The 16,078-nt window shown below is 47.5% G+C and overlaps 1 protein-coding gene across 3 annotated transcripts in view; it reads right to left on the reverse strand.

Moving 5' to 3' along the window:
- LOC147905184 (DNA mismatch repair protein MutS, type 2) overlaps positions 1-16,078 on the reverse strand; it is a 269,240-nt gene that overhangs the window by 74,929 nt on the left and 178,233 nt on the right. For all 3 annotated transcript variants that reach the window (XR_015543515.1, XM_087397074.1, XM_087397086.1), the window contains exon 15: positions 5,041-5,123. Coding sequence is in view for 2 of the 3 variants with exons in the window: in XM_087397074.1 (XP_087253200.1) it covers positions 5,041-5,123 (83 nt within the window). In the remaining variant the exon portion in view is untranslated. The remainder of the gene's footprint in view (positions 1-5,040; positions 5,124-16,078) is intronic.

Below are 16,078 nucleotides of genomic sequence, written 5' to 3' on the forward strand. Positions count from 1 at the left end.
ACACTCCATCTTTTGTAAGTACAAGATGCATCTTTGTTTGCCATGTAGGGAAGTTCTTACCAGAAAACTTCTCGAACGAAATGGTAGTTGATTTGGAAGATTCAATGGCCTAAGAAGAGCTGGAAATGACTCAATAACAAATATAGCAATCGATCTGATCTCCTCAAGAGTGGTGATATAGAAGAAACAGGCCACACATCAGCATCTTAAGGCGATAAAGATTCAAGAGCAGGGGCAAAGAGTGAAGAGGGAACCCATGATGCTGAATGTTGAATCGGCCTCCATCAAAGCGGGCAGAGGACTCATAATGCTGAATGCTAAATGCATTGTCTATTGCAGGAAATGGCAGGCAGAAAGTGGCAAGAAAAGCGAGCAGGTTGCTACAGGAAATAGCGGGCAGGTTGTTGCAGGTTGGCGGGAAGAGAATGGAGGCTAAATGAGCAGAGAATGGGGCAGAGAAAAGCGGGTAGGCAGGCATGCTGGTACGGCGGATCAGCAGGCCTGTTGTACGGCGCAACGCTGAGCTGAAATTTCCTAGCATTATTGACCTTATAGCAAAAGAAGGGAAGCCTCTTCTCCTACATACTCTCCTCTCTCTCCACCCCTAATACATCCACCACAAGCCACCTTCCTGTCACTGGCCTCACTGCTTCCTCTCTTCTTTCCTCACAGCACCCCTCACCTCTCACAGCTGCCCTTGCCCCTAAGTGCATTGAAACAGCCTGCTAAAATTAGCTGCCCTTGCTAAATTTAGCATCCTTTCCCCTCAAGTACGAATTGCAGTAGCCCCGTGCTTTTCATCCCTCCCCCTCAGCTTGCTTTGCCGCCTCTCTCCCCCTATGAATGCTTGCTCCAGCCCTTGCCACCTCCATCGCCTCCTACTCCCCTCTAGTGCCCCCCTCCTTTCCTCCATCGCCTCCTCCCTTCCATTGCCCCCGTCCTTCCCTCCATTGCCTCCCCCCCTCCATTGCCGCCCTCTTCCCCTCCATCGCACCCTCTTCTCCCTCCTCCATCCCTCCATTGCCCCCAACCCCTCCATGCGCATCTCCTCACCCCCCCTCACATCTCCCTCTTGCCCCCCCTCGCATCTCCTCCATGCGCCCTCCTACCCCCTCCTGCGCCATCACCACCGCCCTTCCAGGTCCCAATGTTACAGTTATTTTAGACGAGGACCAAGACTACCAAGGCACGAGCTTCTGATAATGCATCTAGCCATTCCAGTTCTAATCGTGGTGGATTATACTATGGTCTACGTGCTACAGAGCTAGTCGCATCTCAGGAGGCATCGATAGCCACAATGCTGACGAGCGTGCATCAGATCATCCCCCCAGGCTTCGGGTGGTATTCAAAGCATTCCTCGATCCATCTCTCCATCTTTCATCCATTTTAGATCATCCCCCCAGGCTTCGGGTGGCATCAGATCATCCCGTAGGCTTCGGGTGGTATTCAAACCATTCCTCAATCCATCTCTCCATCTTTCATCCATTTTATCTCCAGCGGAGATCGAGGCACTATCCCTAAGGGAGTTTGACATGATTGACTTTCCTACGGTGGATGTTCCATTATGCACAGCTTTCATCCACTCTTATGATATGTCCTCCAACACCCTTAAGTTCATGGGCTCCCGGTACATTCTTACTCCTACTCTAGTGTCCACATACTTGTGTCTTCACACTCTCGCAATTCAGCTAGCATATGGCGAGTCTCAGATTCTTACATCCTTTCTGGCAAGATGTAAGTGGCACAAAAGGGGGGAAGTATTGCTGCAAGGCTATTGAGGGGAAGACTGTATTTTGCTCCTAGGCATTATTTTATCACGAGAAGTGTTCGCCTCGCATGGAACGCCCTCCTCACCACCACTTCTTTTGACTTTGTCTCTCTCTCTTTTATACCACCTTTCGAGCCATTGTGTGCAAACGTTGAGGTCAGACACATACTTGCACATGTGGACCACAGCTCACCCATCTCCTCCATGAGTGGTCGTAGGCTGCCCCCCCTCCTATTGTGGTAGCACATCTCCCATCTCACCACCAATCCCATCCATCTTCTTCCACCTCCCCTGCCCTTGCTGCATTATCACCTCCATCATCCGTGCCTCTTTTCCACGGTGCTAGATCCACCCCTCCACCATTCCCCCTTCATGTCTCTCCTAGTGCAAGTCCATGATCTATTGGTTCCCAGTTGGTGGTGATGTCTATACAGTTGCCGAGTCCAAGAGTTTAAGGGAGGGTTGTTCACTTCCCCCCTTTTCTTGACACCTTACTCGCACTCCCAACTCAGACATGAGGGACTTTTGGTAAACCCCCTCAGGGACCGGTGGAGGAAGCCTCGCAAGAGAATACCATGCAAGAAGCACACAACGAGCAGAAGGTGGTGAACAATAGGACTGACAAACCATTAGAATTGACCCTCTCAGCAGCATGGACGAACACACAAGACATGGAGACATGCAAGGACGTAGAGACACCACCGAGCAACCCATATGGGCCTCAGGCGGTTCCTCAGGCAGTTCTGCTTTGAAGGGTCATCAAGGCAAGAAAGATGAGGGTGGTGCGTAGACCTCGACCCCCTCTTCCCATCTTGTAGGATGAGCAACATCAAAGAGCCTTCTCCCCTAGTCACACAAGAACCCCCGCAGCAGAGAATGAAAGAGATGACTCAGGAAGAAGTGGTTGGGACGAGCAATCAAGTCAGTGTAGAGCTCAGTCACCAAAGTTTTCACGAGAGATACATGAGGAGGGCGAGGAACCTCAGGAGGAGACAATACCATTTACTAAAGGTAAGGTTGTTGCCTTTCTAGATGAAGACTTACATGTAGAGTCTATAGACTGGTTAACCACACATGCCCTGATTGGATTTTGTCCTGGACCGAGACCCCTGCTACTTTCCTAGAAAATTGGATTAGAACACATTGGGGGAGGAGAGGCATGGTGGTCACTAGTGTTTGATTCTGGAGAAAAGGTTTTATTTTTTTCTCTTTGAGCAAGAAGAGATAGCTTATGACGCTCTGCAAATTAGGGGCTTAGGACCATTAGAAACCAATCCTTATATCTGGAATATTGATTAGAAGATTTTAATCCAGAGAGGCCTAGGTCAACCCCTCTTAGTTTACAAGAACTTTCCAAATTCCTTCTTTCTTTGTGGGCTATCCTCTTATATGTTAAAAATTGTCCTCTCAAGAAGCTAAAGATAAACCTGCTAAAGCAGCCGCTCCTCCTCCTCCCCCCTCTAAGACCAGATGGTCCATTAAGGCTAGTAAAGAGCAAGCTGATGTTGGTCCAAGTAAAGCCTCAGGAGCTTGAGAAATAAATAAATCAGCAAGTTACTATTATGAGTGATAGTGAAGCAGATGATTCTGAGGAGGAACTCCCCCCACCTGCTGAGGCAGCTGAGAACAATTTCACCCGGAAAGGTAAAGCTCAAGCTACTATCCAAAATAAGAGAAGAATTTCTCAGGTCAAGAGCTAGGGTGCCTCCCCTCCCAAGAGGCATATCCCTTAGGCTTAAAAGGGGTAAAATAAAAATGGTTAAGTAAACCCATTGCCTTTCTCACTCTAAATTTGTGTGGTCTCACTGACCCTATGAGAGGTCAGGAACTTTCTAGCTGGCTGAGAGCAAATGCTCTCTCCCCTACTTTTCTTGCTCCTCAAGAAGTTAAGGTTACTGAAGATACTCTTGAACATAGGTCGAGGACAATTGACAAGAGAAGGGTTTGAAGCATGAGGATGGTAGAGGTGACACAGATTTGGGGATGCTATCTCACTTCAAAGAAGGTATTGTGGTGGACAGTCAGTCAGACTAATAGAGATGGTAGATGGGTAGCATTAAGATGCACGAGTAAAAATTATATCTCTCGCAGTTGCCTTAGTTTATGCCCCCATTAGTTCACTGTCAAGAAGAGGTACATGGGATGCTCTGAACCGGCTGGGACTAAACATTGTTTTACTTGGAGACTTTAACATGGTGGAACTTCCAAAGGACAACTGGCTAAGGGTTCCATGTTGAGAGGTCGTGAACTTCATGCCTGGGAGGAACTCAAAGAAAATATTAAAGCTGGTTGACCCAGGCCCCACTAGTGTTTTTCCTTGGTGCAACAGACAAGTAGGTCACTTCAGGAGGGAAGTAAGACTAGACAACAAAGGATAATATCTAAGATGAAGTGGTCTTGTTGCACAAGACTTAAAAAAGAGGGAGATTTGGGAGTACTAGACATCCGACTAGAAGCTTACAATCTTTCTCCCTTGTGCGTGATTAAAGCTATGCTTCAGCCTAAGGCTGATTGGGCTAGCCTCCTTCTGAGAAAATTTGATCTTGTCAAACTTGTAAGAGTACCCAAATGGAAAAATTATCCCATTTTTTGCATTGTGCAACTCTGAGCCTTGTGAGACCAAGGGAAGTCAACTTTGGAGATAGTCTATTGAGCACTTTTGTTTCCTCCCCCTTCTTCATGATGTGGTGCTTAGTGGCTTGGCTCCCTATTTCGGGGCCTCACGTAAGTCATGAGGGACATGACTCTTCTTGGGCTTTTTTGGGGCCTCAAGTAATTTATGGGAGACACGACTCTTCTTGGACTTTTTCGGTTCGACCGCATCTAGTTGAGTCATGTTCTCTAGATGATGTCCTTCGCCCTCCTTACAGACCAGAACATGCCTCGGTGGATACTTCCTGGGAGATTCTCGCAACATGTCAGCATGGCATATTTGGAGAGCCAAATGTACAGGGCTTTGGATGGGTCCCACATTACCTTCACACACATTGCCCAATATATTGACAAATACTATACACAACTTGACAGCCATTCGGGTCAGCATGCAGGGGTCTTCCTAGATTCTGCTAGGAGGAATCTTTTTATTAGGGAGGGGGGTGGCTCCTAGGTTTTCTCAGAGACCCCCGCAGAGTTGAGGTGTCACTTCCAAAAGCTATGCAAAATTCTTAGAACAATCACACATCCATAATTCTCATACATTGAGGTTGTTTTCTTGTCAACAAATGCACATAAAAATTGCTTTCAAAGCTACATTACCTATGTGAAGGCAGTACCTGGGATACCCCAAAGAAGTCTAAATGTTGGTCTCAAAGTCTCCTCGTCAAACTCTACGCAAGCATTTTCAAACCGGTTGTCGCTGCATATCCACAACATCTCTTGTAACAAATCATAATTATCAATTCCAACTCTGTAGTGTTGAAAAGCGACATCCACTCAACCATTCGATCAACATTTTCGACATACACGAATCCAAATAGTTATCACAGTTGCAATCTAAATTATTAGCTGATACTTTGAATCAGTGAAGCACTGCATTTGAAATTTGAACATGAGAAACATAGACTTCTGACTAATGCATTATGCCACTAATAAAGATATTTTGGTGATTCTTTTTCAGATTCTTGGAAAGCTTCCACAAAGGAAAAAAAAAGATAAGAATGAACCCGAGAAAAAAAGCTTGCCCCGATTGTAGACATGTCTATGAGGCTGTAATAGCCGTCTTCAGAGTTTGTTTGGGCTTGGCGAGCCGTCGGCTGCTTTTCCAACAAGGAAATTTAGACTAGCCAGAAACCTCAGAATCAAATGATGAAAAGGTTCGCAGACATGGCAGCAGTCCTGCTGAAAGAGTTGCTACAGAAGCACATATATCTGATCTGAAGCATATGTTAATTTGGTTGCATGTCAACTAGGAACAATGGTTGCCAGATTGGAAAAGTGCCAATTACACGCAAGTCATATCACTAATTGGAGACTAGGAGCACAGACCCATTCCACAGAGAGTCAACAACCACATATGCTTGACTGATCAGTGAAACCAGTTTACTGATTATATGACAACTGGCCAGGTGTGGCAGGCTGGCCAACCTGCCTTACACAAGGTTGTGACCTATTCATTGCAAGAGGAGTGCAGAAGGAGGAAATGGAGCACTAACATAGCAGTCTAGCAAAGGAGCCCACCATGAAAAGGTAGCGCACCTGCCTAGTTGACGAGAAGCACAAAGTGTCAAACCACTAGTGGGAAAGTAATCCCACAAGTAGGATTAACCCAGTAAGGAGGATGAACCACTAGGTTAGGACACCTACCCACCTATCATGTGGAAGTGTGGCTAAACGCATCCATGAAAGCGTATAACACATTTCCGTCTACATTATAGAATACGATATCAATAAATGGCAGTGGGAAATGATCTTCCTTATTATTAGTATTGAGTTTATAGTTATGCAGATAGACTGTAAGATCTCACTAGTTTTTGGCACAATAGCTATATGTGACACCCACTCACTATACGGGACAGGATATACAAAATCAGCCACCAATAATTTGTCAATCTCTGTTTAACTGACAGAGAATATTTAGGATCCAACTGATATGCTGAGTCTTGGCCTTGGAGACTCGGTCCTTGTACCTAACTATCCCTAGATCTCCTCATCAACCTACCTGATAAAAGGTGGCCATCCACTCCCTTGCAGTAGGGTGAAAGGAAGCCCCAGTATGGCAATCTAGCAAAGAGCCAACCAAAAAGAAGGCTCCATTTTTTCCTAGCTTATAAAAGGTGTCCATCCATTCCATTGTAGAAGGGGGAGAGGAAGCCGCAGTACGGCAGTCTAGCAGAGAGCCAACCAAGCAAAAGGTACTGTATCTGCCTAGCTGATGAAAGATGTTCATGCACTCCATTGCAGAAGGGTGAGAGGACATCCCACTGCTGCCTCAGCATTAGACAAGCAGATCACCAAGCAGTGGCGATTTGAGTTAGAGCAGCAAAAGTTTGGGGCAGCTCTACAAGTGCAACAATATATTCACAGCTGATCAAGCATGCCAAGGGGGGAGAAAGAAAAAGTTTTTCAAGTTGTTCCAGCTTGCATTTCTTTTCTTTTTCAATGAAATGACTTCTGTTAAGTATGAAAAGTACCCCAAGAGCAAAGCTCATGGCAGAAATACATCATGCAAGGCATAAGAAACAAAACACCCCAAATAAAACTCATCGGGGGCGCCTACTGGGGGAAAATAATATGCTTATCAGAGAGAGAGAGAAAAGCACCAAGGTTGAGGCTGAAAGTATCACCTCAACCCTGCAGTGGACTTCGAGGAAAATGGGGAGCCTCCGGGCAGAAGCCACTCGAAAGACCCCTGCATGCTCACCCAAATGGGCATCAAAGTGTGCACAGTATTTGTCCAAATACTAGCCCATGCGTGTGTAGGGTGGATTTGGGAGCCATGCAAAGTCATTGTGCATCTGGATCTCCAAATATGCCACCCTGAAACACTTGCCCGAGTCACCCAAAAGTATCCACAGAGGCATATGCAGGTCTGTAAGAAAAATGGGGAGCATCCTCCAGAGAGCATATGACTCAACTATATGTCATTGAACAGAAAGAGACCAAGAAGAGTCAAATCAACATAGACGAGGTCCTGACTTATTCAGGAAAGCCATAACACACTGCTTGCATTACAAAGGGAAGTACAAGAAGCCTCAGACATAACAAGTAGACTATTGTTGGTAGGTCTGCGAGGAAAAGGAACTTTTCTCCCATATTGGCCTACACTATTTGATCTAAGGCACAAAAATCAGACCACAAGTTCATTTTGTACAGGCTTGTTGTACTTTTGCTTGAGGATTGCTGCTCCGTTTCAAGATTGTTTGCTGTCCAAATCCTTCAACAGCAGCAGCTTCAGTCGGGGTTGATAAGCAGCTCCAAAGCTATCCTTAGAGCAGCAAGTTCAGCCCACACTCCTCTTCCTGCTCAGACCACAGTTCCACATGAAGCAGTTCCACATGGGACAGGAAATTACAGCAGCAATACACAACAAGATCGACAAATGTGATCTCTATACTGAGGTAAGAGAGCAGCAAGACATAATAAGTAATAACAAGAAGATTTTACGCATTGGAGGATTGCAAGACAGCTGTCTTAGCTGTTTTGGAATGTCAGAGGAAGAGGAACACATTGATGAGAGCAAGATCATTCAACTCAAGAAGGCAGTACCACAAGTCGATTGGGATGAGAATGACATAAGCTTCATCACTTGAAAGGGTAACCAGGCACAGATTTACTTCAATGAAAAAAGCTCAAGGGTCAAGATCCTTAGACAAACCAACAAGCTGAAAGGTACTAGGATTTGGATATGTGAAGAGCTCACTATGACCCAACTCAAACAACGGGCAAATGAACTCATCAAAGTGAAAGAAGCAAGGAAGGAAGGTAAATGGGCGGTCTACCGAGATGGGCAAGCACTGATAAGAGATTTCAAACCTAAACCCAAAGACTCTCAGTCTTAAACTGATGTTATTCAGATCACTCTTACATAATACCTGAATGTAGTTATGTTATGCTATTAAAATAATCTGGGGCTGAGTTGTTGTACTCCCCCATAGACTCTCAGTCTCTAACTGATGTTGTAGTTTTGTGGTGTGTGTATTTTGTCCATAGACCCGCGAGGTCTTCCGAGGACGTTGATATATCTTTCTTTCTTTTCTCACCTCCTGCTGCACTAGCCCCTCCTCTCAGCCTTCTCCTAGCCTATCAGTCTCAACACCTCCTTCCCTTCCCTCTCTTCTCATCTTGCGTCCTGACCAAGAAGACTTTGCTGCCTCCTTTCGTAACCGATTACAGCTCCAAATCCTGCCTCCAAATCGTTTTGTTGAGTTCGTATTCTCTGGAAGTATTTTCACCCAGGTACAGCTCCAAAAGGGGGATTTTCTTGTCTAAAACGTGTTCCAGGATTCTGCTTCTTGAAATTGCATTTTTTTCCCCTACACCCTGTGCCTTGGATCTGATCGTACTCATTTATACTTGGGGCCAGGGAAGCTGCAGTTCATTTTGTACAAGTTTGTTGTACTTTTGCTTGGGGACTGCCGCTCCAATTTCGAGATCATTTGCTGTCCAAATCATTCAACAGCAGTAGCTTCAGTCGAGGTTGATAAGCAGCTCCAAATCTATCCTTAGAGCAGAAATTTCAGCCCACACTCCTCCTTTTCCTGCTCAGTCCTTCCCTGCCCTCCCAGACTCTGCCCTATCAACCCCTCCCTCTACCTCTCAGCCTCTCCCTCTCTCAGCCACTCCATCTCCCTCTTCCAGTCACCTCCCGCCGCCCTGTAGCTCTCCCTTAGGTCCTCCTGTATTCCTAATACCTTCTCCTCTGCTTCTCCCCCTTGTTCTAACCTGTTCAAGTGACAAAAGGATCTTTATCGTGTTTGAATCGTGCCTTCCCATCTTCGATTTTGTCAAATGGATCCCCATTTAGGCAATCTTGACCGCTTCCACCAGCCACAAGAGCAATCACTTTTTCAAAAGACGCGCTACTACAACTCAAAAGGATGTGGATCTTGAGAGCCCCACAAAAATCTTTGCATGTATCCATGGGCCCCACCTTCCAGATTACAGACTAGGGACTAGATGCTGGTGGCCTTACCTTTGGACCTCACTAATACTTGACTTTTCGGATGAGGTTTCTTTCAGGTGGCCTTTGACACTCCTGGAGCTGCAAGCATAGTGCTCAAGACCACTCCTGTAGTGCTCGGTTGTAGGAATATTTTCCTCAAGCCCTTCTCTCTTGGTTTTGACCTGTAAAGGAGGGCATGCAAGTGACTTCTCCCTTCATCAAATTCCCAAGTCTATGCCACATTTACCATCGACTCCTTGCCACAATTGGAGTTGTCTTTGGATTGGCTCGTGAGATCCCCCCCTTTCCTAGTTTACCCTCTTCAACTTTCCTAGTTTAACCTCTTCAACGGCAGAGGCAATCAGATCAAATGGGGCTCCTAGAATTAGAGTTCTTGAACCTGACCCTAACATTCTGCACGATCATATCATACTCAAGCACCTTGATGGTTCTCTTTTTTGGCAGAGAGTCAAGATCACAAGTAAATAGGATCAATGCAAGATCTGCTGGACATTTGGGCCGTTCGCCAGAGATTGCCCAAGGAAGAAGAAAAGGCCCCAAAAGCCTTATGCTGCTGCTCGACCTCGAGAGAGTACCCATCTGCACATGCTGCACTGCTATACCATGCATTGGGTTCCAATTAGAGTTGCTTCTCCATCTTCAAATGATCAAGAGGCCTCGACTCTTGCCCCAGGCCCAGCTCTGATTGGAGCTACCAATATTCTTGTTCTTGTCCCGGCCAATGATCCTCTCGACTTACCTTAGGCTATGACTTATGGTTCTTCTAATCCAATTGGGGTTGAGGCTAGAAATGATGCTCTTGACTTACCTTAGGCTATGATCCTCTCAACCTACCTTAGGCTATGACTTATGGCTCTCCTCATCCAATTGGGGTTGAGGCTAGAAATGATGCTCCTTCACTTTCTATTCCAGACCCTAGCCTCCCATCTCAGAGTCCCCTTTCACATCAGCTCTACAGCCTTCATTTCTTGATCATGGAAAGAGTATGGCTCCAACCTCATAGTCAGGGATTTTGCAGACTTCAGAGCAGTACTTTTCTCCTCTAGCTGGCATTGGTAAGGAGGAGTTTGTGCCTTCTTCAATTCGTGAGGATCTCCACTTTTCTTCTTCATGCCAATGGTCTAGAGAAACTCCTTTTCTCCTCTAGTTGGCATTGCGTGCATATCATGTACCCCCCCCCCCCCCTCCCACCCCCCATGCCCCCCCCCTTTGCACGCATGTCGTGTACCCCCCCCCCCCACCCACCATGCCCCTCCCCCCCCTTGCGCGCATGACGCGTACACCCCCCCCCCTCTACCCTACACCTCTTTCCCACACCCCATGCCCCCCCCCCTTTGTGCACATGTCGCGTACCCCCCCTCCCCGCCCCCCCCCTTTGCAAAGGTTCAGGGCCTTGAATGGGGTGTCCCAGATAAAATCCATTGGTTTCTGCACAAGCTCTGAGGAGACACAGGAGATTCGAGTGTGGGGGAGTGACTTTGGCTTCTGATAGATTCCATGGGGCTAGATAGCGAGATACCTCGGATGCCAAGTTGGTATTGATATTACAGCAAAGCTACAGATCGCCCGGGTCCTCCAGAGTGTTCGACGCAAGCTTCTCTACTGGAGCTTGGCCAGACTCTCCCTAGCAGGCCGTGCCCTAGTGGCAAACCACGTCCTTGCCACGGCCTGGTATATCGCCTCATGCTGGTGTTTTCACAGAGGTGCATTGGGCAGCTCTGACGGTTTGTTCGGAACTTCCTTTGGGCAGGGTCGGACGGCACAAGGAATACTAGAGCCCAAGTCACTTGGCAGACAGTGATCATGCCACAAGCACTGGAAGGCTTGGGTACCATTGATCCAGAGATGCAGAGCAGAGCCTTCTTGGGAAGAAGGCATTGTTCGCGGCCTGACCCCGAGTGCAGAGCCTTGGAAGCTCCTCTTACAGCGAGGGCTTCTCATAAACAACCCACGCACTGGGGGGAAGTGGCAACATTCACACAGATGGATCTTCTCAGAGGTCCCCTTACAGGGAAGGATTCCCCCTTGATGAGGAGCCTCAATAGGGTCTGTCAGAGATTAGCACGTATCAGTCTTCCGCTGTGTGTACCCTCTGTTGGTCCAATTTGGGATCTTGAAGACAGGGACCTTGCTGAAGGATGACCCTGATTCTGAAGATTTTGGGAATCGACTTTCACTACTGGAGGACAGTGCCCTTGCGAGAAGGAGGGTGACTCGGGTTCAGGAAGGTGCATATAGAGTTCTGGTCTATGGAAGATTGAGTTTGATTGACTTTGCTGTGTGGTTCCTAGCAGAGATGTCGGTTTTTAAAGCCTCTTCAGCCCCTTCTCTCCCTTTCTCCTCCCCCGGGTTTCTTCTTTCATTATCCCTAACTTTGGAAAGTCTGGGAAACTGGACAGGACAAATTACCCGATCTGGAAGGTGAAAATCTGAAGTTATTTAATGGCTCGAAAACTGTGGAAATTGACAACGGGAGTGGAGGCAAAGCCGGAGGATATGGTGGACAAACAGGGGAAGATACTCATGCCACTAGATGGAGAGGAGGTCGAAGCTTGGGAACACAGAGATGCCCATGTCCTGGCATTGATCATGGGGACTATGGCGGACTCTGTGCTTCTTCACATCCAGATGGCCGACATGTCAGTAGAGGCGTGGACCATTTTAAAAGATCTATATGCGACAGACAACACATCTCGAATCTTGCTCCTTCAACATCAATTCTACAACCTAGATATGGATGAGGGAGATTCGGTACATGACCACTTGACGAAGGTCAAGGTCGTGAGGGATCAACTGGCACCAGTTGGTCAAAAGATGGACTCGTGCCATTTGGCCTTCATGGTACTCAGGAGGCTACCTCGGAGTTTCAAAAGCTTTGTTACGACTATGCCAGCAAGACAGAGGACCAAACCTCTGACTTTTGAGGAGTTAGGTCCATTACTGCTACAGGAAGAAGCTAGGGAGAAGCTCTCAAACAACCACAAAGACAACAAGGCATTGCTGGCGAAGGATTACGCTCGAAAAGGGAAGGGCAAGCCTAACGGTGGCAAGTCCAAAAAGGATGAATCTAATGATGACGACACTTCTAAGAGGAGCAAGAAGAAGAAGTGCTTCTATTGTGACACGCCAGGCGATTTTGCGAAGGATTGTAGAAAGAAGAAGGCGGATCAGAAAAACAAGAGGAAGGAGTCTAACTCAGATTCAAAGGGTGACACAAAAGCCAAAGCTAATTTGCTAATTGAAGAGTTGTTCTTGGTGACATCTCCATGTGTTATTGAGATCAGATATGCAAACCCAGAAACCACAGTGATGATGTCTAACATTGAGATGTGGGTCGACAAGCACTCAGAGACCTTTGTGAAGGTGAAGAATAGCATGGAGTGCTTGGTATCTTCCAGGTGCGTGGTTGTTGACACTAGGATGGATTCCATGGAGTGCCCTAGGGTTTCATGTTCAGATGGTGGTTGTACTTCAGAAGGAGAGAGTACAAGATTACACAGGCTATTGGTATGTGCCTCGATGAGTGCATGGTTTGCTTTCAAAGCAAGCACACAAGCAATACAACGATCTGGTATGTACCTGATGTTATTAATTTGAGTGTTTATGGCATGCTCTAGAGAGAATCTGTACTTCAACTATCTCAGGTAATGCGAGATTGGAAGGAATTGGCCTTCTTCGAAGACAGAAGGGGAAGTGTGGGTGCTTCTTCAAATCTTGGACACAAATTGCTAGAAGGTGATGGACAAGGTGTACTGAAGCTAGAAGGTGTACCTGCTTGAGAGCTCAATGAGAGTTCGTCGTCCAGGTTATCTAGAGATATTTATTTGGTACGGACCTTGGCAAAGGAAGGACGGGTTCAGACAAACCCTCAAAGCATGGTGCCTGGAAGACTCTAGGTTGTCATTATGAGGGGGACAACTGAAAAGTCGTGGCGGCTGGATTGCTCGAGTTTGAAGACGGGAACGTGACTGAAGGTGGTGGTGCCAGGAGGTGCTACCAGAGATGGACCTATACACTAGCATGGTGTGCGGAAGCGGAACCAAACCTGGTGGAGCGGGAGCCACTGGATGAAAAGCTAGGAAAGGATTTCGACATCGAAATATCTCAGAGGACTACGGCCAGGGAGTTGCTGGAACATCATCATCGACGTGTTGGCATTGGGCCGAGATGTGTCGGTGAGAGGGGGTGTTAAAGAGGTCACCTCCCCATCTGTAAGCCCCCATATGAGGAGAGCGTGGGGGAGGGAGACCTAGGGCATGTGCCCAAGAGAAAAGGAGAGAGACGGCTGCCACATGGGCTGCCACATGGGCAGCACCTCACAAGGTCAGGAAAGCCAAAGGGGCTGCTGCCACATGGGCAGCAAACAGGCTGCCATGTGGGCAGGCACACAGCAGGCTGACAGAGGAGTAGCATGGCAGGCCAAAAGGCGCAGCTGTCAAATCAGGATCCATGGGCCTGCAAAAGAGGCGCACACGTGGCGGCATAGGCAGGCTGGAGGCGCCTGCATGGCGGGCTGTCTGGCAGAGGAGATGGCGCAGAAGGGCGGGGCAGACCAGCAGATCAGGTCGGCCAGGTGGAGCAGCAAAGGGGGCTGCTAGTGGGCAGTGGCATGCCTTATGTAGGGCTGGGCCCTTGCCTTGATTGGAGGGCCAAGGCCCTAGAAGTGTGGGCCAAAGGGCCCTGGTTTGAGAGCCCTTAAAGGGCTAGATCAGCCATAGACGGCCAGAATGGGCAAGGCTGGTCGGTTTTTGCAAGCAGGCCTTGGGCCTATAAAAGGAGGGCATCCAGGCCCTCATATCTCATTCACTTGGAGCAGCACAAGTTCTAGTAGAAAGGAGCAATAAGGAGCTTGCCTTAGGCTTTATCGCTAGAGGTAAAGGGAGCACACAGGAGCTGCATACTTAGCTAAGAGTGCTGCCCACCTAGGCTGGTGCAAAGACAGCAAGGTGGAAGGAATCTGGACAGAAAGTCTACAGACGCTCGAGGTGAAGCACGAGGGCTCGAGTCTAGAGACAGCTCGCAGATAGAAGAAGTAACTTGTGGGGTAAGATCAGAGGACCACACCGTTGGTAGGACTCTATATCTATCTCTTTTGTATTGTGTCCATAGCTTTGGACGGAAATATATTATTTTGGTGGTTTCTATATCTGGCTGGTTCATTGTCTGTTGATGAGTCTGCACATCCACGTGATGCACATTAACTAAAGAAGTTTGTGATTCCACACCCGCCACACATTGTGTGAGCCCTTGAGCTATTCTATCAGTCTTCCGCAGTGAGTACACTTTGTTGGTCTATTTCTAACAGGGAGACGGGCAGGGGAGGGACGGCAGGGGAGCAGGTCGAGGAGGGGAGCAGCTAGGGAGAGGAGAGGGGGAAGGGGCAGGCTGAGGGAGGGAGGGGAGGTTGAGGGAGAGGGGAGAGGCTGAGAGAGAGGGAAGCAAGGGAGGGGGAGAGGCTGAGAGGGGGCAACAAGGGAGGAGATGAGGAGGAGCAAGCACATTCTTGGCTTTGGATATTTCAAGCAAACCTCTTGCAGAGTTGGACTGGGATCCAAGGGAGTGACTTCCACGGCTCTAGATTCTCTCGTTCCATTCTTCCAGTACTCCACAAGGATTGATATTAAATTAAGGAGAGAGCTACTCATTGTCTACCCATAGCTGTTCAGTATTAGTAGACACAGTGGATTTCAAAGCATCACCTGTCACGTTTTTTGTCTCATTTTTAGGGGATCAGTAGGGCAAAGAAAGTCTCATACTTTCTTTGGCTAAATATTCATAGTGATATTCCATGTTACGCTCAAGTCGAGGTACCATGACCTCGGAAGGGTCAGTCGGCATTTTCCTTTAAAGGATCAATGTTTGTATTATATTTGTTTGGGTTTCATGTAAATGATCAAAAAGGAGGTGGATCTAAGGCTAAGGGACCTAAATGCATGAAATGTGCCAAGGGGCAAATGGTTTTAATGATATCCCAAGAGAGGGGTAAATGATGCATTAAGGAGGGACCCTAAAATAAAGACATGTGGCATACTAGATCCATCTACGGAATTTTGGGGCTTGGTGGAAATTTTGTAAGCAAGAGCTTTAACATAACGATTCTAAAGAGAGTGAGAGCTTACTACTACCGAGGTTGGCTGGGAGGACAATCCTTGTGCCTGTGCCCGTGATTTGATGAAGGGCTAGGAGTTAGCAGTTCTGGATGTGAAATTTGGTATCAAAGCGTGCAAGTGGATCACGAGAATTGGGGCGTGACTAGCTGGAAGAGCTATGACCGTGTGTAGGTGTGCTGTGGTGCATCGTTGCGGAAGTCGCTGACGAGCGGCGTGTAGAGGCGATTGGCTGAGGTTGTGCACGTTGTCACAAGTTTGGTGATTGTCGTGGTCTGTCAACTCGACATACAGCTTCAAACCACGACTGTCCATGGTATTTGTGAGTATGCAGAATATCGCCGCAATTTGTTGATCAAAGGGATGTGTGTGTCCAAATTTGACGACAAATAACATGAAGCACAGATTGTATTTTGGTATTATATGTTCACGGACGTCATCGCTCTTGGAAAATATCAGGATCGCGCACAGTCGCAAGTTCATATTGGTACCTTCAGGGCTCCTTCGTATCTCGGAAGGGAGACATGAAGCGACTTCCGTCGAAGCTGTTCACGAAACGCGAGGTGCAACCAGAAGAGTCGT

The sequence above is a fragment of the Dipteris shenzhenensis genome, chromosome 2, assembly GCF_047967505.1.
Source record: "Dipteris shenzhenensis isolate YYH24624 ecotype China chromosome 2, Dip_SZ_1.0, whole genome shotgun sequence".
In the NCBI taxonomy this organism is placed as follows: domain Eukaryota; kingdom Viridiplantae; phylum Streptophyta; class Polypodiopsida; order Gleicheniales; family Dipteridaceae; genus Dipteris; species Dipteris shenzhenensis.